This window comes from Aspergillus sclerotioniger (genome assembly GCF_003184525.1).
Source record: "Aspergillus sclerotioniger CBS 115572 chromosome Unknown BO94scaffold_2, whole genome shotgun sequence".
NCBI classification, from domain to species: domain Eukaryota; kingdom Fungi; phylum Ascomycota; class Eurotiomycetes; order Eurotiales; family Aspergillaceae; genus Aspergillus; species Aspergillus sclerotioniger.
This window is the reverse complement of record NW_020290992.1, coordinates 1,134,960-1,160,900: the sequence shown is the minus strand read 5'-3', so window position 1 is coordinate 1,160,900 and position 25,941 is coordinate 1,134,960. Positions and strand designations below refer to the sequence as shown.

At 50.8% G+C, this 25,941-nt stretch overlaps 6 protein-coding genes across 6 annotated transcripts; 2 read left to right on the top strand and 4 right to left on the bottom strand.

Annotated features, from left to right (window-relative positions):
* Positions 1 to 1,378: 1,378 nt before the first annotated feature.
* On the bottom strand, positions 1,379 to 2,531 carry BO94DRAFT_138177 (mitochondrial 54S ribosomal protein uL11m). Its single transcript, XM_025605708.1, has 2 exons — positions 2,179 to 2,531; positions 1,379 to 2,066 (listed from the first exon to the last, which is right to left on the bottom strand). Exons 1-2 carry the CDS (start codon positions 2,305 to 2,307, stop codon positions 1,734 to 1,736), a joined length of 462 nt encoding a protein of 153 aa, XP_025472609.1. The 5' UTR covers positions 2,308 to 2,531; the 3' UTR covers positions 1,379 to 1,733.
* Positions 2,532 to 2,899: 368 nt separating this feature from the next.
* On the top strand, positions 2,900 to 4,292 carry BO94DRAFT_552669 (survival factor 1 family protein; the record flags this gene model as incomplete). Its single annotated transcript, XM_025613612.1, has 5 exons — positions 2,900 to 2,919; positions 2,987 to 3,202; positions 3,284 to 3,708; positions 3,765 to 4,141; positions 4,194 to 4,292. The coding sequence occupies 5 exons, from the start codon at positions 2,900 to 2,902 to the stop codon at positions 4,290 to 4,292; spliced, it is 1,137 nt and encodes a 378-aa protein (XP_025472608.1).
* Positions 4,293 to 4,603: 311 nt separating this feature from the next.
* On the top strand, positions 4,604 to 5,785 carry BO94DRAFT_530579 (histone H4). The gene is made up of 7 exons (XM_025610706.1): positions 4,604 to 4,796; positions 4,855 to 4,870; positions 4,934 to 5,021; positions 5,076 to 5,135; positions 5,209 to 5,226; positions 5,303 to 5,323; positions 5,410 to 5,785. Exons 1-7 carry the CDS (start codon positions 4,643 to 4,645, stop codon positions 5,443 to 5,445), a joined length of 393 nt encoding a protein of 130 aa, XP_025472607.1. The 5' UTR covers positions 4,604 to 4,642; the 3' UTR covers positions 5,446 to 5,785.
* BO94DRAFT_138173 (uncharacterized protein) lies at positions 5,678 to 5,987 on the bottom strand. Its single transcript, XM_025605707.1, has one exon. It carries the CDS (start codon positions 5,894 to 5,896, stop codon positions 5,717 to 5,719), a length of 180 nt encoding a protein of 59 aa, XP_025472606.1. The 5' UTR covers positions 5,897 to 5,987; the 3' UTR covers positions 5,678 to 5,716.
* Positions 5,988 to 19,523, bottom strand: BO94DRAFT_138172 (dynein heavy chain). The gene is made up of 3 exons (XM_025605706.1): positions 18,949 to 19,523; positions 6,588 to 18,892; positions 5,988 to 6,525 (listed from the first exon to the last, which is right to left on the bottom strand). The coding sequence occupies exons 1-3, from the start codon at positions 19,229 to 19,231 to the stop codon at positions 6,079 to 6,081; spliced, it is 13,035 nt and encodes a 4,344-aa protein (XP_025472605.1). The 5' UTR covers positions 19,232 to 19,523; the 3' UTR covers positions 5,988 to 6,078.
* A 198-nt stretch (positions 19,524 to 19,721) lies between these two features.
* On the bottom strand, positions 19,722 to 25,281 carry BO94DRAFT_507177 (putative RNA helicase/RNAse III; the record flags this gene model as incomplete). The annotated part of the gene is made up of 16 exons (XM_025609604.1): positions 19,722 to 20,229; positions 20,283 to 20,435; positions 20,484 to 20,669; positions 20,727 to 21,240; positions 21,293 to 21,693; positions 21,745 to 22,815; positions 22,873 to 23,055; positions 23,102 to 23,170; positions 23,223 to 23,292; positions 23,343 to 23,401; positions 23,450 to 24,131; positions 24,180 to 24,287; positions 24,336 to 24,601; positions 24,653 to 24,756; positions 24,814 to 25,010; positions 25,064 to 25,281. The coding sequence occupies 16 exons, from the start codon at positions 25,279 to 25,281 to the stop codon at positions 19,933 to 19,935; spliced, it is 4,578 nt and encodes a 1,525-aa protein (XP_025472604.1). The 3' UTR covers positions 19,722 to 19,932.
* Positions 25,282 to 25,941: the final 660 nt, after the last annotated feature.

The following is a 25,941-nucleotide window of genomic DNA, read 5'->3' as shown; positions in this document are numbered from 1 at the left end:
GAAAGACTGCCGGTGCCGTCTAGCCGGCCAGCCTGCCATCCGCGAACAGTATTGGACGAGGGCCCTCCAGATTCCCCGATCCGCACTGCCCACTGTCAAGGATGGGCTGGTTGTCTACCCCGCTAGATTCTTCTGGATCTCATCTGGCGTGGGTTTAATGCATGCAGACTGGAGAGAAGGCGAACCCACGGTCCACTCAGCTGATGAATCGGCCAAATCGATCATCTGTCCGTCCGTCAGCTGCCTGCCCATGGACGGCTCCTGTCAATCGCCGGGGCCTTCGGTATCGGATTTGCTTGGGAAATGTCCGCTCCCCTCCCTGGCTAAATTGACCACCGTTTCCTGCAGGACAACGACCTACTAGTCGAGCGCTACGCTCTGGCTACGGAGTAGTGTCTACACAGTGTAAGCCGGTAGCACGCCCTTTCGGACAGCATCACCATCCTGCTTCGGGACTAACGCCAGCGGGGCACTCCATCCCGCTTTGGGATTGAGTGGAGGCCGAACCCAGCCCGATCTGGAAAGTTCCCGCTACGGGCTCCAGGCTCCAAGGCTCCATATTTTACTCCGTACTGTACTGGGGAGGAACAACTATGACCAATTGACCATATCGTATCTTAGGGCCCTCAGGGAGGCTGCCTCTAATGCCCCCAAACAAGGTGATTGTGATGGTCAGGCTGCCAAGTATTCCATTTTAACAATTAGGAGCCCTCCGTTTCAGCCGGGCGTGTCTGCCACCGTTTTCCAATCCGACCAGCTTAAGTTCCCAACAGCCATCTCCTGCACCTTGTCAAGGGTCTCCAAACACTTCCAGAACCAGGCCGAGAATGTGGGGGGTCAACCCCAGCAAGCTTACCGGGGTATGGCATCATCCCCCCAAGCCATCACATACCAGCCGTCACCTCCCCGCCCCCTGTCTGCTTCCTTCGGGGCGATGCCAAGCATAGCACTATTGAGGAATTGCGTGGAGAGACCGCCTTCATACCTGCCAAGCCAAGCTGAGATACTCCGTAGAAGGAATTGAAACCTGCTCGTGCATTACGAAATGATGATTCCCTTTCCATCTTGAAGGGGTTGCAGCTAATCGTACAGCACCAGATGATCACCAGTGGCAGTGGGTGAACACAATTGCGTATCCTCCTCCTCTTGGCTTGCTCGGCGGTATTTCTGGGCAGCCTGTTGTGTCTCGCTCGGTTTTCACCATTTGCTCCCTTTTCCAACTCGGCGAGGGTCCAATATCAATCCCGACAGCATGGCAGACATGTCCCTATCACCCTTGGTTTCCTTTCTTCAACCACTTTCGATTCCATCGTTTGAGTAGCAAGGGGTTTTGCAGGGGGTTTGCATGGATTGATTTGTGCAGAGAAGTGCCTGTGTCGCTGGTCTAGCTTCCATCCAATCCATTGCGCTCTTCGTATAGACACGCCGTGACAACCAGCAGCTGTTCAGAACCTCACCTGGATCTCAGGACCATCCATTCCGGCAATCTTACATCCACCGATACCTTCCAATGGCCTTTATTTCCAAAAAGTCAAATCCACTTCATGTGATCGCTTCAGGCACCAGCCAACGCTTTCTATACAACATGCAATGCCTATGATACAAATGGTAACAGACCCAGTTCCACGTAACGCCAATTTCGTAAATCCAAGACAGAAATGACAGTAACCTCACGGTAGTAAGGACACAATATAGAGTACACCGATATCTCCGATCGCCCGCTCTGTGCAGCTTCACGGCTCAACCTGGATGCCCATGGACTTGGCTGAGGCAATGACACTCTTGCACAACCCTTGCAAGCTCAGACCCGACAGTCGCGTCTCGGTGTGTTTGATCTTGGCGATTTCGTAGACGTGCTTAAGGGATATCTTGCCGATTGTTTCGTGTCCCGGGTTCTGGGCACCACGGATTCGGTTCTTGCGGGGTTCGATGTTGGCCGCCTGCAAAAGCAGGTAGGTTGTAGTGGGAGTACGGAGGTCGAACATGAAAGAGCGGTCGGGACGGACAGTGACACGCGCAGGAATCGGGACGCCGGTGTTGATGTGTGCAGTTCGGGCGTTGAATTCCTATGGTAGACCCGTGAGCGATGCGCGCTCCTTCCATTGCCAATGCCTCATCTCGGACATCTTTAAAGATATCTAGAGCTGGGAGGATCTGTCTGTTGGATTCTCAACTCACCTTACAGAAGTCCATACTCTTCACACCCTTACTACCCAGGGCGGGACCAACTGGAGGACTGGGACTGGCCTGACCGGCGCCCACGATGAGCTTCACGATCTGATCCTTGGGCAATGCCTTCTTCGCCATGGTGATTAGAGTCGATGGAGAGATTGAAAAAGAAGGACTGATTGGAGGGGAATGGGAATTGACAGGCGTGCTTCGACAGGGCAATCAACAACAACAATCGGAAGTTCGGCGAGAGGTTTTCTTGGGGTTCTGGATTCGGGATGGCGCGGCGGGGTCGGAGTTACTTGCCGTTTGGAGCACAAGCGAAAAAGCGTAGGGGAAGAAATGCAGTGCTGGACGTCATCCGGATGCCTCGCCCGGTTGGCGGTCGGCGCTTGCCATTCTCTCCCAACTCGTGTGCGCGCAGTTGGGTTGATGCCCCGTTGATCTTCCCAGTTGGTTGAAACTACTACTTACTAGACCAGCCCGACTGTTGATTCGTGTCGGATTGTACCTCCATCTCCCCAGCGCTTCCCTCTTTCCGCCGCGTGCCGCCCAGCGTGCTGCGGTGCCAGCGTTTGTCCAGACCACCGGAAGCTACTATAGAACGATCGCCCGACCCCCCTTGTGGCCCCGCGCGCTATCGATTCGATTTCCATCTTTCCTCACCTTCTCATTTTCTCAACCTCTTCTCACTTACTTGTTCATCACAGCACCTCGTCTCTCGTCCATCATGAACTGGCTCAAGTCTACGTATGTTGGACCCTGTGATGAACTGTCGGTTTTTTGTTTGCTAACCAAATCTCCCCCGCCCGTCTAGTCTTGCCTCCGTTGCCGGTACGCAGGAACCGATCTATGGCCCTGAAGCCATTCAATCCGTCGCTCGCCAGACTGAAGAGACCCCTTATACCGAACTCACCAGGGATGACCTTCGTTGGCGCGCTCACCAGTACACCAATGTCGAGACTCAGGTCTTCTACATCATGGGCGACGATGGCACTTTGGCCATGGCTCAGGTGATCTACAGCAACATTGCGTGAGTTGCTGCCCTTGTCCTCGTTTATGCAACATTACTTTCTTCTCATCTTACATGCTAACCTTCTTGGCTTTTGTACAGAGGTCTACACACCACCGCCCAGTTCACCTCCAAGATCTTCAACCTCAACGGCGACGCGCCCCACAACTGGCACTCGGATCCCCTGACCAACTTCATGTTTGATGAGAGCATGCATTCGTTTGGTGCAGACAACCTTGCCGTGCAACTCAGCGAAGATGGTGACACTTACACCATCAAGTCCGCCGTAAACGAGGATAGTCTGGTGAACCTGACATTCAAGCGCTCCTCCCCTGGTTTCATGGTCGGCAAGAACGGCACCTCTTACTTCGGCACGGATCCCGAGAACCCCTGGGGTTCAATGAGCCACGCCTTCTGGCCCCGCTGTGCTGTCGAGGGAACCATCACGACCAAGGAGAAGACTTATGATCTTAAGGGCCGGGGGTTGTTCATCCATGCCCTCCAGGGCATGAAACCTCACCACGCCGGTAAGTCTCAGCTGCGTACCGATGCCTCCGAGATTTGGCTCCTGACATATGAATAGCTGCGCGGTGGAACTTTGTCAACTTCCAGACCCCCACATACTCTGCTGTCATGATGGAATACACCACGCCGCCTTCATACGGATCGACCAAGGTCAACGTCGGCGGTATTGTCAAAGATGGAGAGATCGTCTACGCGGGTATCAACAACACCGCGACTCACACTGAAGCTTCCCAAGATCAAGAAAGTGACTGGCCCGAGCCCAAGTCCATCAAGTGGGTCTGGGAGGGCAAGACCACGGACGGTCAGGGTGTTCATGCGGAGCTTAACGGGGCGCTTGGCAACCGCTTGGACCGGATCGACGTGATGGCAGAAGTGCCCGGCTTCGTCAAGGCCATTGCTGGCAGTGTTGCCGGCACGCGACCGTACATCTTCCAGGTATGCTCACTGTATTTCGCCTCTCTGGTGGATGAAACTAACTGGATTATAGTACTGCCCCCAAGAGAAGCTCTCGCTGAAGATCAAGGTCGGCGACTCGGAGGTCACCGAGCAGGGAACTATGTTCTCCGAGGCCACGTTCATCTCATAGACGGATCCAGGTATATAGGGCATGGTTACGGACCTCATTGAAGGCGTTTTGAGTGTTGCTCGATATTTTTCCATTGACGTTATCTACACGCTATGCTACGCAAATATTGATCCCTAATAGTTCATAAACCTCCTACAGGCTATCTAATGTTATTGAGTCATGTATTTCTCCTCCACACTTCACTGGGTTGGACCCCACATCTTGTCTTTTGTCTTGCTGCTCCAAGGCACATCATTCACTGAGGCTGCTAGTGGAGGGCATCATGCTTCTACATATCTTACTCATATCCTGTCCCTCTTCCTTCCTGCACATCTCCAGGCCGCCATTTACTCTGGTTTTCTTCCGCAAGAATGGATCCCAAACGTGTTACGGATAAGAGAAGTCGGCGTTTTTTGCCCAAGAAACGCTACCGGTACAAGTCTCCCGTGGTCGATTCCCCAGCCTCAACTACTAATCTGTCACCTCACCACAGCAAAGTCTTGCGTAACAACATCGATGGGATAAGTGAGTACCCAGCCCATCCCTCGAGTCTCGGCGCTAACCACCTCTCTTTCTACCCCAGCTCGACCCACCATTCGGTATGCAGACCCCTCCAATCTACAGTCTGGCTTAACTGGCCCCACAACTCATCGCAAACACAGCCGTCTTGCTCGTCGTGGGGGTGTTGTTCGAATCAGTGCGGCGATTTACGCGGAGGTCCGGGTGGTTCTCAAGAACCGGTTGACAGAAGTGAGGATTACCAATATGCACCGGCACTCAGCTCCTGCTACTAACAGGTCCAAGATCCTTCGTCACGTGGTGCATGTAATGGACTCATCCACCACCCCCCGTCGCGAAAGGAAGGTGCGTACCACATACTCTGGCCTCATCATTCGTCCTATTCGAGTGCAGACAGATAGACTAACATATATACTAGGTTGTTACTACCAGAGACGTAAGTCCCAGCACATCAAATCCACAGCCAAACAAAGAGAAACACAAATCACTAATTTCCTACTTCGTCAATGAAGGTGGTCTTCGCACTCAACAGGGTAAGTCCCATCCCAATTCCAATCCCCCTACCCTGCATCCTCCACCTCTCTACACAGAATACTTATATAATCTCAACAACAAACAGATGGGTCACACTCTGTACGGTTTCGACCATACCTAGCCTTCGCCATACACCACCTCTGTCCCCTTGGTCTTGGAGTATCCGTTCGTTTAGCGCACTGGTTTATCTCACGCATTCGGGAGTGAAGCAAGTTTCTTGTTTGTACCTGCCACGTTACGGCCAACTTGGTGGAATTCTGAACTGGATGGAACACTTTCTCGGTGGTGTTGGTTCTTTTACTTTTTTCCCATAAGGTTGTTTTCTGCTTCATGGATCATTAGCGTTCGTCTTTAAGCGTGTTGTCAGCTTGAGCGTGATACATTGAATACATTTACGTTGATTCTATTGAAACTGGGCATACGGGGGAATAGTCGAAGGAAGGTACGATAGAGGTTACCAGAGGTATGTATGTACTTTCACGCACGGGTGGATGGATGGGTGGACTAAATGGTACATGTTCCCCAAGATAATACAATAATACAAAGAGAAAAAAAAGACAAATCCAAACCATCCGCCAGGGCTATCTAACATGTATCATGGTAATAGTAACAACAAGAGTAATCTATATCACAAACCCATCCAGTAACATGAGTCTTCATCAGAAGAAGAACAAAGCAACAAAAGCAGTCTATTATCAAGACACAAGAAAGTCAAGAACGGATACAATAATACAAGAGATCATGAGGCAACCAATCAAGCTTCAATCATCAACTGCTCGCCCTCATCCAACAACGTCGTCACCTTGGACAGATCCGAGATCATCTTGTTACCGTGACCGACCAGGAGCAGTTTCTCCGCGTTAGCCGGCAGACCCAGGTACGTTGGGGGTTCACGCTCAGGGAGTTTGTTGACCCATTCCACGAAGTCGCGGATACTGGTTCCTCCGGGCAGAGTGAGGCAGTCGTCATTCTCGACACCGGAAACAAGCTTGTGTTCGTCCTCGAAAGCGGCGGGCGTGAGGAGACTGGTCACGAGGCTCTCGAGTTGCTGGAAGTCGCCGTTGTCGTCGACTTTGCCGCCGTAGGTCTCGGTTACCAGGGTGCGGATCATATCCCAGGGCAGCTTTTGAGGGGCCACGTTGGATCGGCCTTGGGCGATGGTGTCGACCCAGTAGTCGATGATGTGGGCGGAACACTCGTACTGTTGGAGGATCATGTTAGTGGGGTTTCAAAGACAGGGGTTGGGTTGCAGTATTGACTTACATCGCTATCATTAAACTCCCAGAATCCCTTCCAACCGAGGTTGGGAGCGTAGCGCAGTCGCTCCTGCACCACCGCATGTAAGAAGCAGAGTAGAAGATAGACGCGAGCCTTTTCGATCGGTGCCTTGGAGGCCCTGGTGGACAGCGAGGACAGAGAATCCTTCATATTGGCGCGAACACCCGCAGGCTGCTCGTACATGAGGACGCGGGAAGCACGAAGGAGGTTGACAGGGATCTTGGGACTCGACTCCATGGAAAGGAAAAGCCTGAAGTCTTTGTGAGGTTTGAGAGACTCGAGCCGCTTTTCCAAACTTTGCAACCATGATGGCGCCAGGTGGACGTTCTTGACCTGGACCCAGGTTCCAGCGGCAGCAGCGTTGCTGATTGCCTTGTCGGCACTCTCGAGACCTTCGTTCGAACCCATCGCGATGTTTGCACAGGTTGCGTTCATGCGCTCAACGAGGGCGTCAACCTTGTAGCTTGCATCGAAGCCAGGGCTGGAGCTGAGCGCAATGGGGGTGGTTGCTGTGACTTGACTGACGATGTCATTCAAATCCGTGCTTCCCTCGAACAATTCTCTACCAAAGACAGCCTCGATGAAACGCTCTGCAGTTGGCACGAATCTGTCCATTCTGCATAGCTTCACGAGCAACAGCGACCGCAGCAGTCTGTCAATGCTTTCCGTGGTATCTTCCCAGACGACAGGAATTGAGTTCTCCGCGAGCTCATCGCTGAAGAACTGCTCCCATTGTTCGGGAGTTACTGCTGGGAAGGTTGATTTGAAGAGCGACATATTAGAGATCTTGTTCATCACTTGTTCCTTGAGGTCGGGTGAAGTTGACAGGTCCACGCTCTCCATCGACTCGTCAAGAATCATATCTATGATTCTCTTGTCCATGGGGTAGGGCGCGGCTTGAGCAAGGAGCATAGCCAATGTAATGCGGTCCTTCTGGATCAGTCCCAACGAGGTACGCTGGTAAGTGGTCACAAACAAATCCCGAAGAATGATCTGAACGCGTGCAGCGTGGTCCTTTTCTTGAGCGAGGCGCTTGTTCTGATACAGAACCGAGTTGAAAATATCAACAAAGAACTGGAGTGAGAACTGGTAGAAATGGTTGATGTGATGAAGTTGCTCCAGGACTGCGAAAACTGCACTGCAAGAGCGGGCAATAATGCTGTACTTGAGCGTGATATTTTCCACTTCCGTCATGACACCCTCGGTCTCGACCATCTTCTTGGAGATTTCCGCTGCCTCCTTCTTCAGGGTCTCGAGAGTTTCAATGACGTTGTCATCGTCAAGAATATTGCCACGCGATTCGTTCAGGGCCTGCAAAAGTCGCTTCTCGAGTTGGCGAAGGTGAATCTTGAACTCTCCCTGCAGCTTGACCAGGTCGGTACGCCGAGCGTCAACATCGGGGCGCTCGAATTTCAAGACCTCGTTGAGGGATTGGGTCTGCAAACTGCTTTGTGTGACAGTGAAGTTGACAAAGGTCGTCCGACTGCACACATCCGGTGGGAAGGTGGCAGAAGGATCCCTGGTCGAGAGGAAGAGTTTGAAGGATGGCGAGAAATCAATCTCCTGCTTTCCAAGCTGGATGAGGACACGACCACCGGTCTTCTGGTACTCTTTGTTGAGGACGTGGTTGAGAATGGGATCCAGGTGCTCAGCGTCTTGTATGAGAATGGGGTTTCCGAAACGCAGAGCACTCTCCAGTTGCTTGACGAAAGAATCATCCAAGAAGCTAGTAACAGTGAGCTTCCTGTCGGTGCTTTCCTTCTCCAAGAACTCGGTGACACGGCCCGACGGATCAATGATCAGAGGGTACCTGTTGTAGCGCTTCAGGACGATGGCGTTTTCAGTGCAGAGGTCGTCAACCGGTAGTGAGTGGTCCTGCCAAGTGAGACGTTCATCGGCATTGGACAAGTACTCCGTGATTGGATTGTGTGGCTTGAAGTTGATACCCGCCTGTGTTAGATGAACGACCCATTCATCAATCATGGCCTTTCGGAACTGTTGGTCATAGAAGCCAGCATAGGCAAGGAAAGCGGCCGCAATGAGGACATCACCAACAAGGGTGCTGATTTGCGTTTCGAAGGACCTGCTTCCCTCTTCCCAACGAGTACGCTCCGAGGACAGACTGTCGAGCAAGCGTACACTTCTGTCAACCTTGAACTGCACTCTGGACATCTCCGTCTTGATCGCTTGGGTTTCGCTGATGAGTGCAGCGTATTCGGCCTTGTACGTAGCGATACTACTTTCGAGGTCCTGGATGGTGTTGTCAATAGCCTGGGCCTCAGCCTTCGTTTGCAGGGCTTGTTCCTCGAGCTGAGTAACCTCCTCACGAAGAGGACCAACGCGGTCCAAGATCTCCGAGTAGTTGACTTGAGCCTGGACCCATTGGACCAACGGACCACAGGCCTTACTAGCCCGGTTCACCCTCTCGTACGTGAAATCCTCCTTGGAAAGGAATTCGTTCCGCATCTTCAACCTGTGATTCCTGGTCATCTGGCCCTCATTGTCGTAGTTGACAATGCTGGCGATGAAATCATCCCTTCGCACAATACCTTGAATGGTCTTCCAGCTATCAACCTTGTGGCCAAGCAGCGTACAAACGGCCTCAAGCGCCAGCCGAACGCTAGCAGGGGGATTACCCATAGAACGGACTTCAGTAAGATGCTGGCGCTTAATGTTGCTCACACTCTTCTGAGCCTCCGCAACGGCAGGCTCAGCTTGAGCGAGGTCATGAAGCACAACTTCCTTCCGGAGCGCCACTTCCTTCTCTTGTTTTTCCAGGGCAGCCTGGACTTCAAGGGAGACCGCCTTACGTTGTTCTGCCTCTCGTTGATCCGCGACCATGCGCTGCAATTTCTCGTTTGCTTCGGTATCCTTCTTCTCCAGCTGCGTCTTCTTATGGGCGAGACTGGCCCGAAGATCGCTGACCTTATCGACAGTATCTCTGAGCTTTTCAAGACCGACGTTCAAGTGTCTCTGTTGTTCCTCTAGGTCTTCCCGCTTCTCATTGAAGAGCTTCACGTACTGAGCGACAAAATCGAGGTAGTGGCGTGGCGTGAGGAAAGTCGTCCTGCCTTGTTGCTTCTGCAAACGCTGATTGAATCTTTGCAGCGAGTAATGGATATAAACCATAGCGTTGATGACGGCGTCCCTATGGGAAGCAGGCAGGCTCAAATCCCTGTATGCCACCGGAATGCTGTCAGGGGCAATGAAGTTGGATTTATCAAGATCGACCGATTGCGTGAGTTCGGAGCCGACCTGGAAGAGGGCCTGGTCTGACCAATCACCCATCCAGTTGAGCACACATCTGTTGAACAGGGCAGGACTTGTTGCAGCCTTTGAAGAAAGTCCTTCTTCAGGGGGATTCATCGTAAACACGACGTGCAGGTTCTTGACGATCTGCGAGGTGAACCACTTGTAGAGTTCCTCCTGAGTGTCCAGCAGCAGACCTTGGCGTTGGGCTCCCTCCTTACAGGCCGTCATCAAAGATGAGAATTCGTCCCCTTCAAACAAGCCAGGAACCTCCGCATTCGCAAGCAGAGTGTTCATGCGTTCGAGGAAACCAGAATCAAGCACGTTGGATTCGTCCATGATGAAGCAGATCTTCTCACCTCTGCAACCTGCGCGACGAAGGACAGTTCTCAGATCATCGTCAAAGTCTTCCGAAGAATACTTCCCGTGCACCTTGATCTGGAACACCTTCAAACCGTTCATCCAAGCAACAAACCGAGACAGAGTAGTCTTACCACTTCCACTAACTCCAATGAGAATGAGATGACCCTGAGGCTGGCGGAAGACACGATCGATGCGTAACGCATGTTCCAGAACATCATTGAATAGAACGAGAGGAACGTCGACCTCTTCATCGCAGAACGTCTTTAGACGTGCCTTGACGAAATCACGCAGTCTCTCTTGTTCAACAGGCACGTAGTTCTTAGACAGCCAGTTAGAGAACAGGATCGGACCCTTAAGAGCCTGTTCATCGTCGATTGTAGGGAAGTTGTCGAGGGCAATGCGACGGACAGCATCTGCCGTCCAGCTCCTCTCTTCTTCGGTGACAAGCCGATCCTGGAAAAGGCGCAGAGCTTCATGCGCCCAAATCCGAACCAGTCCTTCAACAGAAAGAGTCTCGAGGGGTTTGATAGCTTCATACACACCACGGACCCATCTTGTAAGCTCACGAGGTGAGTAAACGTAATGAGGCTGGATCTTGGGCGTGAACCTAGACTGAGATTCCAGGTAGAATTGAACCATGGCCTTTGTGAGAGACTCGGAGTATCCGCGCAACAGAGGAAGAATCTTGAGAATGGCAGAGTTGAACGTTCCGTAAATTTGATTCAGCGAAACCTCTCCTGGATAATCGACCATAATCAAAGGGGCATGGCGCAAGAATCTTTCCGCCATCGCCGTACGTCCCGCATCGGTGGGAGGGTTACAGGCACCAACAAACTGAATGCGGTCCAACGTAACCCAAGTCTTGTCCGAAGTTCTCCAGAAACCGTTCTGCTCAACAAGTTGTCGCAGGAATGAAATCGCCCGTTGAGTTCCGTAACGGTCAGGCGCCGGAAGGTTGATTTCATCACAGAAGATAACCAACCAGCGACCGATCTGGTTGGGGGACATCACAACACCATTCAGAGTCTTCTTGTACTCACAGTACTGTTCGAATGTCTTGACCAAAAGGTCAGGAGTGGTAGCACTGGAGAAGTTCAGACCAACAACTTCCATGTTGGGAAGCTTCCGGAGGGCAGCAAACAATGTCATGGTTTTACCGGAACCTGGTGGACCACAGAGCAGCAGCGGCTTGTGTTCTGCAAGCCAGGAGTAGAGAACATCTTCATGGCGAACAGTGTCCACAGTGGGGATAACCACATCGGTCTGCGTGATGGAGTGCGTGTTGATCTCGATAGAGGGAACTTGCGACTGCCAGCTCGTCCATTCGCACTTGGGCAGAACAACATCAAAGTCGATGATGGATGCTGCACCGTCCGGCGGCAAATCGGTTGTTGTCAAAGCAGACACATACTGTCCAAAAGATTGGCGATCTACCAGGGGACAGTCACCGGTAAAGGACCAAACCAGCGCAAGAAGAAGCTTCTTCGAGATGTATGACTCTATTTGCTCGTAGTCAAGGGGAAAGTCGACATGCTGAATATTGTACTCGAGGATGTTGCGACAGGCCTTGTTCAGAAGGCTGAACAAAGTATTGAGGGCGCGAATAAAGGTGTACTCCATGATATGGTTGTACTTCCTAGCTTCCTCGAGGGACTGCAGGACAAGATCTTCGGTCTGCAACAGATGCTTGAGGATGTTGGCCAGCATTTCCTGGGCATCCTGGGTCTTGATAGCAGCTTGGCCTGCAGGCGCACTGTCGTCATCCAGATCCTCAAATGTCCGCGTCCTGAGCGACTCCACATAATTCGAGATCATCATTGAAGGCGTGACAGTATCATCATTGAACCAGACCATACCGCAACGACTGACCGTCGCCAGAGTGGCGTACTTCAGGGTCTCGACTTCGAACATAATGCGAACATTGGGTGGTAGGTTGAGACGTTCACCATTGGGTAGCGTCAGGAGTTTGTTATCATCAAGAACACTGTTCAAGTTTTCAACCCACTCTGGGTCAACATCACCATCAAACACAATCCAGTGCCGCTTGGAATCTTCGCCTCGAAGGTTGTCCACGATCTTTCTCAGAATGCCAGTGAACAACCCGTCGGTCCATTCCCTAGTGGTGGCGTCCAGACTACCATAGAGAGCTTCCTTTGACATAACCTTTGAGTCAATGATATGAGATACGCTCTCGACGCCTTCGGTGCGTTGTAGAGCCTGGAAGAGGATTTTCCATGCAGCAGACTTTCCAGAACCAGATTTGCCCACCATCATAACACCATGGTGAATGCTCTGGATCTGGTAAAGCTGCAACGCCTTGGTGATCCACATCTCGCTGTCAACGAAGTGTTGCTCCTTGGCAATCTCGCGAATCGCCGCAGTAAGCTTTTCGTAGTTTGCTGGTACGTACTCTACGCCGGCGAAGTCTTGCATCTGAATCTCCAGCATCCTGTCAACATCCTCACGGACCAACTTAGGAGCAATCGTTTCCCGAAGGCTCTGGACGATGATTTGAGGCTCAATGACCTCATCAGGGCCTAGATCCTCCTCTGAATTGGCAATTCGAGTACGCTTGAGACCTCCTGAGCTGACGAGGACACTCTTGAGTGCACGAAGACCGAAATCGTAATGTGCCTGCTTTGACAACTGAGTAGAACAGTGATCGAAGAAAGGCACAGTCTGTTTCGATAAACGCTTAGCTTGCTTGAAACCCTGAGAGAAGAGCATGACCTCTGTAATCAATTCCTTGTCGGGCTTGGACATGGCAACACTTCTGAACAGTTTCTTCAAGTTGTCTGGGAGGTTGGAACGTCCGGCATAACCAGGGTTCATCGTGATGAAAATGCCAGTGTTTCTGTTGACAGATAGTCGTCTGCCAACCAATTCAATCTGGGACTTTTCATCTGTCTCGCCGTTCTTAAGACCGATCTGAATATTCTGGATCTGTTGGGAAACGGCAGACAGGATTCTCTCTTCAAGACGGTTGAACTCGTCGAAACAACCCCATGCACCGACTTGACAGATACCAAGGAAGATTCGTCCCATAGCCTGAAAGTCGAATGTGTCGTCACAGCAGAAGACAAGGGTGAAACGTCCAAGTTGAAGACCGAGCGCTTTCACCGATTCGGTTTTACCTGTACCAGCCGGTCCGTAAGGAGAACCACCTAGTCTCTGACACAGAGCTTGGGTAAGAGTCAAGAAGCAACGATCGGTAAGAGGTGTGCGGACGAGACGCTCCGGGACTCCCAGGTACTCAAAACCGTAGTTCAGCTTCGCATTAGCCATATGAACGTACAGTCTCTGGAGGAAATCCCCTTCGGCGTGGTAGACATAGCGCATCTGGAGGAGCCAGAGGTAATGCATGGGGGTAGTAGCATTCGTTGCGACAAGTTTGGAGATTACATCGCGCTGATGAACAAATTCGGTGATCATATGTTCACACTTCTTCCGACTGATAGCGTCCAATTCGCCAAGGACGGTAGCAGCGAGCAGCTCCAGGATACGGACTTGAGAATCAAACAACGACGAAAGAGTGCTGCCACCGTCTTCCAAACTTCTCTGGACGGCGCTGGTCCAAACCACTTGACTGGCAAGAACAACAATTTGCGCGGGATAATTAGCAAGGAAATCGTTGAAAGCAGTCTGGTCAACTTCAGCAGCGTTGTAAAGCGGCTCGAACTGCTCCACAGCTTCGGCAAGAAGCTCAGCTAGCGTCAACTTCATGTTGGTCTCAATGGCAGTGAGCCAATCGTTTATCCTGGGCGTTTTGACAAGGTTGACTTCCTTCTTCAAGCGAACTTCCTCGCCTTCTTTTGAGGTAAAGCCAACGATGTTATTGTCGTCATCCATGAGAACACCTGACAGTCCGGCAAACATCTTCTTGAAGTGCTTCGCCACACGCACGATATCATTGGAGTTACCAATAATCTCAAGAAGATCCTCGTCACCGACAAAATAGAAGCGAGGGAAAGACACACGTTCACGTTCAAGATATTCACCCAACGCCTTCTGAATCTTGTTCAGTAGTTCGGCCAATCTCTCCAATGATTTTTGCACGCCATTGATGGCTAGCACATCCAGTACGAATGGGGACTTGTATACTTTCTTCATCACGGCAAAGAACTCCGAGTTGATGTTTTGGAAACGACTGGATTCGAGGGGAAGAAGGTGCTTGATGTCCGCATTGCCGGTGAAGACACCCTCAAGATATACCCACTGTCTCTGCACGTCGATCCAGACATCAAAGAGAACGTGCACTCGGTTTAGCTTGTCCTCCCAGGAGGAAGCTTCTTCCTCAAACTCTTTATAGTACGGGGAATGCTTCATTGCCTGAAGGGAGTTCAGGTTCTCGCTGCACTTGGCGAACAAATCATCGAACCCACGGATGAGTCGGCATTTGTTCTGGTAATTGATAAGATCAAGGGAGTAATTCTGCCATGTCTCGCGAACGGACTTCAAGAACTCTTCGAGCGCCATCTCGCCTTGCGCTTGTGCGATGATATTTCGGATGATCGTCTCACTTGCGGCAAGCTGGAGATCCCACACGTCCCCGAGTGTGAGCGACACGAGAGAGAATCGCTTGCCTGGCTTCAGTGCCTTGTAAATCTTTTGCCAGTGCCTCTCGCGGACGGCCTCGGACTTCATATCAGAAAGCAAGGGGTTGACCTTTAAAAGCTGTCGCAGCACGTTCTGAATATGTTCGAAAGCTGCATATTGGCGCATGCGGCTAGGCATTTCCTTGGTCATCTTGATCAAACCATCAATGGATTGGCGCAACTTTCTCGGCTGCACACTCGTCCAGAGCATGTCCTTGAGGTCGTTAAGGCTCTTCCAGATTGTCGACAGAGCCGCCCAAACAGACATGAAATCCTGGACCTCTTCCAGAATTGCCGGCAATGAAGATTCAACGCCCGCTGGGAGGTCAAGGGCCTCTTTCGCCTTTGATACCATCTCGTACTCGGACTGGAGAGATTCAAGGCGAGACTGAAACAAGCTCAAAGTGCGAGATGCTTCTTCGGGCGGAATGGTACCAGACACAGGCTTTTCCTCGTTCCACTGGCTGATCACTTCTGTGATCTTGTCGCTAATAACTTTGTCTTCCGCCGAAATCTTTGCACGCAATCCTTCTGTTTGATCCTGGACGATCTTACTCTTCCGTGCGAGCAATTCGTTCAGGGCGGCCCATTCGCCATCGACGTTCTCTACGTGAAGCCAGTCGCTGGGGAATTGATAGCGTTGGCGAGCAAGCGTTGCCTGACCTTGCCGGAAAAGGTCGACTTCCGGTTCCCAAACCTTCGCCTTGCGCTTGCATTGCTGAACAATCGTGATAAACGAAACAGCGTGCGCCGTAGAGGCAGCCTCCAGGGTTTGTCCTTCCAAGTCACGTCGGGCAGCGGCGATCTCGGAATGGACCTCTCTCATTCGACCTCCGAGCTTAGAGCCAAACCTTAGTAGAATTTCATGTTGCCACTGATCATACTTGGCATTGACTCGGGTCTGAACCTGCTCGTAGTCGATTCTGATATTACCGAAAGACTTGCTGACCTCCGATGTGTCGAAGGTAGCACGGCTCTTGCGAATCTCCTGGAGTAACTGGAGCCACTGAGACAAGTCGTCGCCCAAGATGTCATAAACTTGTTCGGATTGCAAATCCCACAGGGACTGGAACTGCAGCCATTTGTCGACATACGCAGACACTTCATTCAATCTTGATTCGACTGCGTTGTAAACTTGGCTCAGCTCGTTCGTGCAATGCTGCGGGAGAGTTGCAAAGCATGCTTCAGAGAGCTGGACCTTCTGGACATCAATCGAAATCTGATAACGAGACGACTTAATCTTCTCAAGATTGCAGATAACACCAAGCCAATTATCAAAGTGCGAGAACCAGCTCGCGCGAGCATACTGTAGGGGCGGGTCGAGGTGGAGGAATTGGTTACGCATGGAGATCTCGTGGATGAGCTCCGGGAACTCGATGTCGTACGAAAGCGTCTCTGCTTCACCTGTTTGCACTCCGCTCGATGTCTGAAGGCTTTGCGGGCTGTAACTTGCTTCCTGGAAGGAGCTAATCCACTCGCGAATAGCACGATGGAGCCGTTCGCGCAAGATCGATTCGATCTTCTGGTTCAGGTTGGCAACCCAATAGCCCAGGTTGACGTAGTTCTCCAGGTTCAACTTATCTACGGCAACCTGGATAGCATCTAGGCGCTGTCTAAATGCGGCCGCCTCATAAGGGCAAGTCTTGAGTTCATGGGTTGCCTTCTGGATACTCTCGTTGATCGAAGCCAAAACAGCCGTTTTGGATTGGAGTACCGAGGCTGATCCAGCAAATTCGCGAACAAACTGAACATGCTTGCTCTCACCTCTGGTTGGAATAGCCGCATCAATGGCTCCGTTCGCCAAGGCTGACTGCTTGACATGAAGCTCATACGAGTGGACAAACGATTCCCACCGGAGGGGAACACCCTTGATGATCATACTTTGAGCATCGTTGACATATCCGTTCAATAGAATCGCAACCTCAGTCATAGCCGCAATAGAGCGATTAGTTTGGAGCAGAGTTCGGACACTCTCCATCAAACTAATGGCGTACGGGTACACGCGCTTGGCTTCTTTCGAGATGTTGCTCACCGCATGTGGGACCTGGAAGTTAAGCCATATAAGGTTTCGAACTTCCTTGAAGAGGGCAATAATTTGCGCATCGAAGTTGACGATCAGTTCAAGTGTGTTTCCCGCGGCTCGATTGCGAACAATGTTGAAAAGTCGACCAGAAATTGTAATGTGCCGTCTCTGAACGTCGTGTAACCATGACTCAAAGACCGGCCGAGTGTCCAGCTTCTTGCGGAACAGGTTGCTTTCAGCCAGGAGCTTCTGGCCTTCGGAGTGCAGAGCCCAGTCCTCTCCCAGGACGTTCGCCACCTTGCCCATGTACCCATCCAGCTGATGCTCGATCTGGCGTGCCCAAACGATAGCGCCTGATACAGGGGGCAGATCTCGCAATTGCGCCATTGCATGTGCTTCGGAGTGTCCATATTGTTGCTTGAACCGCTCATGTAGCGAAGAAATATCTTGCTTGACGTTTTCAATGAGCTGGGTTTGGTACTCGCCGATTGCACCTCGGATCTTGGGGCGGACGAGAAGAGCGTTGAACTTAGAGAAGACACGGAACATCTCGTTGGCATTTTTCGCTGTAGCGAGACGGTCTCGAAGGCGGGCAATGATGGAATTCTCAACGCGGGAAGTACGTTCATTGTAGGCGATCTCCTCCTTGATCCACTGCTGAGTTCCGTCCGGCGAGACGTCAAGCACATCCACATTCCGCAGGGCAGCGTAAGCTTGCGCGACTTCCTCAACGGCATCTACATCTCCAATCTCCTCAACAATGACAGCCCCATCAGAACCAGCTCCAGCAGCCGTATCCCCCGCAGACGTACTCTTTGGGCCAAGGACGTTCACGATCGTTCTCTGAAGCTGCTCATGGTTGACGCGGAATGTGTTGATGTATTTCAATCGTTCCTGGGTCTTTTCATGCCGCGCGGCGATCTTGATGGGTATAAACTTCTCGTTTCGACGTCGCGTAGACTCTCGAGCAACGTTGGTGAATTCCTTGAGATTTTCGTCCCAGGTCCGCCAGATTGCGCCAGCAGTCTTCATGAGAGAGCGAAACTCGCGGTAATCAAGGTGTAATATTGTCCGGCCATGGAGCAAAGAGTGAATCTGTTTGTCGAGATCCCCAGAGATAGCTTCCACAAGAGCAAGAGCACGCTTGATGGGGTAGGGACAGATTTTCAACTTCTTATTGAGATGGTTGAAAATCAGGTTGAGAGATTCTTGCACCTTCTGTAGGGTAGTCGCCGAGAGAAGTTCATCCAGGGGGAAATCTCGCATGAGCTGATTGTACTTCTGGACTAGGTCGGTGGCCTCGCGCAAACCTGTGTCAGCTACGAAACTCAGAGTAGCCTGATAACGCTTTGCGTGGCGAAGAATGTCCATTGTCAGTTGAACTCCGTCACCCCGCAATTGATTCTCAATCCCCTCCAGGGCGGTTTCCATCGACAACCAGAAGTTGATTTCTTGGGCTGCCGAATCACTATCGGCGTCGCGGGACATCTTGGTAATGGTTTGAATGGACCGAATCCAGGCATTCACGGTATTCTGAATGCTGTTGACAAACGTACTATTCTCCAGGATGGCGGGGTCAATCAGTTCCACGGAAGGTTTGATTCCTCGCTTTTCCGCATCGACTAGGGCAGCCTGGACCACTTCGTGAAGTGGCAGGTTCAAGGCCGGGATTTCAACATTCTGCAGCAAGTGCCGAAGACCAAGTTCTAGTTCCGCGAATTTCTTCTTCGTACTAGATACACCTGTCTTTGCCTCTGTGTCCGTCCTAGGCTTTGAGCCACTCGCCGCTTCCTGGCTACGAGTGTTGGCTTCGAAGTAGGGATTCAGTCCGTGGTGTACCAGCAAATGCAAGATCTCGTACGGCGACAGGGAAGTGCCCTGTTGAGATTGAGCATTGCTGAGAGATGCCGGGCCAGGAAAGTTCATGACATTTATTTGGTCCGCTATAGCGAGCGACGGGTCGATGGCGGCCGGGCGTTTGATGAAAGCAACCGTCGCAACGGTAGTAGAAGAGGACGAAATCTCGGCGGAGAGGTTGTAGACATATTGAGAGGATAGTTCTAGGAGCAAGTCTTGTTCAGTATGCTGCAGTTAGGAGCAGATGTGCACAACGTACCTTCAGTTGGCTCAGTTCCATTTACTTCTTCGGAGGCCACAACATCCTTCTGAATATAAAGAGCGACTTGCGACTCTGAGGCGAATCGCGTACACCGCTGCACGGTCTCGTTGTACTTTGCTGCAGAAAGTAAACTGCCAGTGCTTTCGAGTTCACTTCTCAAAGCTCCCAAAGTCGCCCGCAGCACTTCGCTCAGATAGTCTATCACTGCATGTGAATCGACCAAAGGTGTCTGCGCTGGCGCAGGGACGCCGTTTGAGACCTCTGCGTTGGCAACCTCCATAACTGTAACTCTATGATAGACGACCCGCGAAACTCATAGAGGCCGACCGAAGGTTATCACAGGGGGGGGAGTTGCGGGAAGAATGCTTGCTAGTATGTTGACGGGAAACGGGCGCGGTGTCGGCGGCGGATGGGGGAGAATTAAACGGGCCTCCAACGGATGGGAGAAGGAACGAAGAAGACGGGGGAGAAAAGGTGTGGGGTAGAAGAAATGAAGGCAGTTAGGGGTTCATAATAAACTCCAGTAGTCGACTTCGGCCAGTGCCGTCAGATAAGTAGGTGGTCGTCAGTTGGGACGCGGCGGGCGTGTTTTCAGTTGCAGGCTGCAGATGGCCAGCCGGTACACTTCAGGGGAACTCCCGCTAATCCGCAAGGGGGCTAGTGCGGCCGGCCCAGCGCCTGGCGGGTCGCTGCCCATGGATCCCCCCAGCATGGGGCTTGGATGATCGAAGCCAGCTTCCTGCCCTCTCAGCCTTATCTCCGAGCCAGAAACCAATTTGAATACCAATCTACTAACTAACTCATTACACCACAGGAAAAGTGCAGCTCTCCAGAGAACCATCCGATTGTTTGGGCTGCTCTCTACATGCTAGATAGGTTAAAGTACTTCCAGGTCCACGTGCACCCTGCATTGCATTCATCAATAGTCGGTCGATGGCACGGGCTGCTTCACCGCATATGCCAGCTCCGGCCTTGGTAGCTTCAGATTGCGGTTCCCATATCAAGGCTGGCGGAGCCGTCCGACTCTCGACAGTCACAGTGGTATTGCTTCCGGAATTCCGCTGGTGTAATGTCTTCCAGCACGGCCAAAGCGTTTTCACTTGCCTTGACTTTGGCATAGCGGCCAGATGATGCCGTGCCTTCGGCAATGACAGCATCATGCACAATCACGGCGGCTAGGACTCCGGCTGGGGCTCCATCGATGGCAGGCATCTCACCAGCTTTCAGACAATAGTTCATGCAGCCGTAATCATTCGTCAAGCGGTTATGCAGGAAAGTCTAATTCAGTTGAGTAACCTACTCCAGATCTCAAAACACAGGATGAGCCTTACCGTTGGATGCTTGTTCGCGAACGTGTCATAAATCGCCATGTCCTTGAAAAATGGTCTGATATGGCCCTTGAAGAATTTCTCAACCACCTCGAAGTTGAAGTTTGAGTCGACAAAGATCGCTCCGAGATATGCTTCAACCATGTCGGGTAAGCACTGGTCACCCATATTAGCTCTTTTCTACAATGCAGGGGGCTTTGCTACCTTAGGGGGGTCTTTGGTTACAGTCCAATAATCCACCGCGCCCTCGCTCTCACCCTCCGCAGTTTGGATCTCCTCGGCGTAGTGAGTGATCTGGGATTGCAACGGGCCACTGAAGTACTTCAGGTGCGTGTGGAGCCCTAGTTTCACTGATAAAGCACCAAGGAACTTGTTGGATACCATGGCCATCTGCATCATCACAGTTAATGAGCGCTCGATAGCAGCCGGATCTGCTTGGAGACTTACTTTGTGTTCTGTGAGCCATTGGGGGTCTCGATCCGGAAATCTATAGAACAAATCCTCTACACAAACCATGTCGAGCAGTGAATCTCCGAGAAATTCCAGGCGCTGATAGCAGGGCACTTGGGCCCATGCGGACGGATATGAAGGATGGGTGAAAGCCGATCCCAGGAGCCTCGGATAGTTGAAGTGGTAGCTTAACTTCTCTTCGACCTTTTTACAAAGGTCAAGCTCAGATCCATCCGGCGCCTGGCTCTGGTACTTTGGTATCGAATAAAGAGATATGTAATCCCTCCAGCACGAGGCATTGTGGTTTGAGCTTCCTACCAAAGCTGTCACTGCTTTGACGGCCATGTCGAACCGATGGTCAGGACCACCAGAAAGCAGAGATGCCCCTATCAAAGCTTCGCAAACATCCGCGATTGTTTTCTCCGCAAGAGCATGTTTGGCTTCTGTAGACACCTTTTTGCTATGGTCTTTGCCTTGCAATAGGCTTAAGCCATCCGGATACCACGTATGTCTTGCGAATTACCTATTAGTTGTCTGTTTAAGGAGCTGTAGGGAGTTCATACCTCGAAAACCCTCGACTGCGAATGTATCTGTAAAGCTCTTTCTTAACGGCTGTGTTGAAAAGGTTCTTGTTGCAGATGAGGCACATCCGGTTTACGTGGTAGTCAAACTCATCGTCATCAGGATTTTGTGTGAAGAGAGAAATTGAGGTAGCCATCTTCAGAAAGCAGTCGCCTAGAAACTCCAGACGCTCGTAGTTTTTCCCCATTCCTCGCTGGATATGAATCTGTTGAGCACGGTGGTCTTCTGTATTATCAGAGTCTTTCGTGAATGCTTCCAGGGCAAGCTCTGGGTAGACGACTAGATCCAATGCCTCGCACCCTTGAAGACAGATAAGGTATGCATCTAGCCGGGAGATAATAGCCGGGAAGGCAAGGCAAGAAAAAGCAGTGGATGCAGGGATCTTCACTATTGCTCAGTAATCAGGCTAGAACATGCGGGTAACTGAACTTACAGCAGATACTTTCAAGGGCTCCACACATATAAAGCATTTCGTTTCAACATCTCGTTCAGTGTCTGTCATCTTGTCAAGAAGATTTCTGCGCAGGCGCACTAGTTCCGCTCGCAAGACAGGTTGATCCCAGCTACAGCCCGCCAAAAACTTAGCCCTAGAGTTTTTCGAGAGACTGAGGCAATAATTCATGATATCACTCATGTGTCTGCGCCGGGGCACGAAAGGGGGTGGCGGGCTTGAGGGACGTAGCGTCTCCTCGACAGCCACGGTGAAATACCGGCATCTCCCATCCCAGGCATCAAACACGAAGCGGTCAACCATGCTCTCTGGGGCTGCATCTTTGGAGAAGGCTATACCGTCGTTAGCGCTCACGAATAAGAGGCTTTTCCATTCCATTGTCTGTCTTGGATCCCTTGTGGGATTGTATGAGCTTTGCGCCTTTGCCGGTGCCAACCAGTATGCCATCTTCTCGGGTTCTTTGTCATAGGTCTTGTGAAATACATCGCGGAATACCCGGAGAGTGAAAGTTGTCAACCAGTCTACCTCCTCAGCCGATAGTATAAGCTTTTCCGTCAAAGGTATCGTGTGGACTGTCGTCTCTATATCTTCATCAAGGAAGATAGGGAACTTCGGAAATTCTGGCAGTCTCTCTCGTGTGAGCAATAGCAAGCTTCTTGGGTCGTGCAGTAACGGTTTTGAGGGCAGGAACTTAATAACGGTTGCGTATAGCTCTTTCGGAGGCAAGCCTCGGTTCTGGCTCCATATCGACGGCTTTGAGATCATGTCATACTGACTTGTGCGCTTAGAGGTTATTGCAAGTTTGGCATTTCGCATAGCTGGTAGACGGCGATGATAGACCGAGTTGAAATGATCATCTAGTAGTTTGTTCTTTCGAAGCAAGAGACAAGTATCGAATGCTGCAGACCGTTTTGCGATGGACTTTCTCATTGCCGGACCCCCGGTAACACCTCGAATGGGCGATTTTTCGGGCAGGATAACCTCGCAGACATATGCACTGTTGGAAGGAAGCACCACGTAGATGACCTGCGCTGAAGATTCCTTCTCGTATTGCTGGAGACGGCAGCCTATTAGTGGGTATCATGCAATCGTTCATGGATCTATACGTACCAAAGAGCTAGCATAGCGAGCAAGTATGGCGGTTGCTGAGTGATAGGTCAACTTGGCACCTGTGGTTTTAACTGTGAGAGATCTATTGCCTTCCTCTCTCTGCAATACTACCTCTAAGTCGTGGTCGTTTCCGTGCAGCAACCTATCTTCGGGAAGGGTCCGACAAAAGTTTTGCATCATTCTCTGTTTCGTTAGACTGGGTGTAAATCTGAGTTCCGAGATAACTTACTTCAGCATCTCGAACTTCGAGTAGCCTCTCATCATGCTCCGGGTTGTTCTTCTCAACCATACTCGCATACTGCAGGCTCAAAATCAATAAATTCCTTTTCACTGCAAGAACCTATCCTCACCGTCGAGTTGAAGTGTCTCGCACGCCCACGGCTTTGGACATACTGGATCAGGGTGTTATATAGATCAAATCTCTTTTGGTAAGCTCGAGCATGCATTGATCAACAATAATAGCAACGTACCTGATAACCAAATTACAGTCTGGAATATCAAGGCCCTCTTCAGCCACAGAAGTAGCGAACTTAGCTTTGTAAGTAGAAGTTACATCCAATGCTTTGTGGGGACTTACCAGGCAATTGATTTCGCCATTCCTGAATTTAACCAAAGCAAGGAATTGTTGACGAAACGTTATGTTCATCCCCGATAGATCACCAGAACGAACGCCAATAAGCACTCCAGGCCGAAGAAAAGGGATATTTAGCGTCTCGAAGAGTTCAGATAGTATTAAGGCCGTGTACCGCTTCTGTGTAAAAACAATGCACTTGGTCTCTGTTTGACGTCCAAAGTACCGCCCTAGCTCCTCGCGGAGTAGTTGCACTTTAGAGCTCAGTTGGCCTGGAGCATCAGGGCTGTTGAATGTGTGATTTTTCACGATCTCACTGGCCTCTTTAATCCGCAGGACCTCCTTATACGCCCCTTCGGGTACTTTTGTCACGGCCTCGGAATTCATGGCCTTGTTGACATTTCCCTCTAGCTTTGGCAACACATCATCTGCCAAGGCACGCGCCCATGCTCGATCTGAACACCACGGGCCCAACTCAGCACTGGCTTGCCAGGCGAATCTGAAAATCGCCTCCAGACAGGCCATATCTCCAAAACGATCTTCAAGGATCTTATACAGCTTAGTCGCACGTGGTTGATCTAGCTTGTTAAACGGCCATATTTTCTCTACGGGGCGTCTGACCACCTGCCGTAGAAGCGTCAGGTTTGACGTTGTAGCTATCGTGCTATCGAGCAACGTCTCAAGTCTCCTAGAGCACGTTAGTAAAACTCATAGGCACTGGGTTTTGGCGACATACGTAGCTGCCTCTATTATGTCGCCTTTGGTGTCGATCGGTGATGCTGTCATGCCGAATATTCTTGGGCGGTTTGAAGGGGTTACTTCAAGATAGGAATCTCGAATGATTCTGGAGAAAGATTAGCCTCTCGTACCATCTTAGGGCGGTAATACAAACCGTGCATAGGGGTGGTCTTTCTTTGTATGGTGCGCTTCATCGAAAATCATGAGATTTATCTGGCTCATCTTGATGTACGAATTGAGCAAGCATTGGTTCAGGATCTCCGCCGTACAAACGATTACCATGTTCTTTTGGAAGTGCTCATCCCACACTTGCTTGTTCCACAAATCAGTCCCCATGGCTCCAAAGAAATGTGCGACATTCTGATCCAGGTTATTGCGCAGGACCGCGGCCTGTTGATATGCGAGAGTGACGCTGTCCACCTAGTCAGGTGTTAGCATATTCCCGCTAAACTGGGGTCCTAGAAAACTCACCAGGAAAAACGATATCCGATGTGGCTTTTCCTCAGCACGGTCGTTCAATTCCTTCTGAATAGTATGCTTGAGGAGGAGCACCGCTATCAGAGTCTTTCCAGATCCTACAGACACATCAGTTCTTGCCTCATTAAATACCCGACCTCTGAAGATGAAGATACCGGTATCAAGCACAGCAATTGTGTTTTGTAGTTTGGCTCTCTCAAAAAGTTCCACCTGGTATTCTCTCGGGTCCAATGTACCACTACCGAGGTCTTGTTTCGCTACTAGATGGGCAGTAGAAAGCTGGGCATCAGGCAGGTCGCAAGGTACAGCTCTGGTAACATTGGCAGGGGCTGTATCAGCACGCTGGGCAAGACTTAATGCAAGTTAGCACTGTAGATCAGGTATCAGGTAGCTATAGATACTGACAGAGCTTCAAACTTTGCATTTTGTATTCTCCGCTGTTGGGTAACGCCAGTCTGGTTAGAGCTTTCCTGCTCGTCATCATTGGATTCGTCCGATGAGCTATCATCTTTATCGGGAGTATCCTGGGTCGAAGCTCCAGCATGTTCAATGAAGGATTTTGCAGCTGGAGCCTGAACAGGTCTCTGGATATTGACTCTTCTGATAGTATCAGTCGATGCCATTTTGATGTTAAAGAGCAGCGGCTGGGAAGTCGAATATCGATCAACAGCGGAGTAGGAACAACTTCAGATAGCGAAGATGGTAAATGAGGGGAACGAGAATTCGAAATTAACTATGAGAGTGAAAGGAACTGGGGGCAAGAGAGAGTGAATAGTAGGCAAGAAGCAGTCACCAGCGATGTGGGTGTACTGCAGTGTCGCAAACAGAGAGGCAAACGCCGACATATAGTTTGAGACAACTCGAGGCTTGGCCAGCTAATTCATGGCTAATTTGTGTGACAGCTGCCGGGAAGCTAGACACTTAATTCCTTATGTTGTAACTGATTGCCGAATTATTTGGCTAGAAAAGTCGGATATCCCAGAATATCGAAGGAGTCCATCTTGGTCCGTCTTTTTATGCCAATAATCATCTACGGGAGATCCCTAAATAGGAAGCTACCTCATATAGAGCTACAAGTTCGAGATGTAACAACACTTCGAGTATAAGGTCGGCTATTATGTTTCATTGCAGTCCACTTATATTCTCGTTTCTTTGCGTCAGTAGATTACAAGTTAGGACAATCGTTTGAAGAACTGTATGGAATCTGGGTAGAAGAAATATATAAATAATAATCGAGTAGTGGATTACAAAACTTAATTTGGAAGTCCTGCTTCGTTATAATG

Bases quoted from the DNA above. Each gene is read 5' to 3' on its own strand.
- BO94DRAFT_138177 (XM_025605708.1), bottom strand. From the start codon at position 2,307: ATGGCGAAGAAGGCATTGCCCAAGGATCAGATCGTGAAGCTCATCGTG. The intron at 2,067-2,178 runs GTGAGTTGAGAA...GGTCTACCATAG, and splicing joins AGAGTATGGACTTCTGTAAG to GAATTCAACGCCCGAACTGC.
- BO94DRAFT_530579 (XM_025610706.1), top strand. From the start codon at position 4,643: ATGGATCCCAAACGTGTTACGGATAAGAGAAGTCGGCGTTTTTTGCCC. The intron at 5,022-5,075 runs GTGAGGATTACC...AACAGGTCCAAG, and splicing joins TCAAGAACCGGTTGACAGAA to ATCCTTCGTCACGTGGTGCA. The intron at 5,324-5,409 runs GTAAGTCCCATC...AACAACAAACAG, and splicing joins TGGTCTTCGCACTCAACAGG to ATGGGTCACACTCTGTACGG.
- BO94DRAFT_138173 (XM_025605707.1), bottom strand. From the start codon at position 5,896: ATGGTTTGGATTTGTCTTTTTTTTCTCTTTGTATTATTGTATTATCTT.
- BO94DRAFT_138172 (XM_025605706.1), bottom strand. From the start codon at position 19,231: ATGGAGGTTGCCAACGCAGAGGTCTCAAACGGCGTCCCTGCGCCAGCG. The intron at 18,893-18,948 runs GTACGTTGTGCA...ACTTGCTCCTAG, and splicing joins TGGAACTGAGCCAACTGAAG to AACTATCCTCTCAATATGTC. The intron at 6,526-6,587 runs GTAAGTCAATAC...ATCCTCCAACAG, and splicing joins GGGAGTTTAATGATAGCGAT to TACGAGTGTTCCGCCCACAT.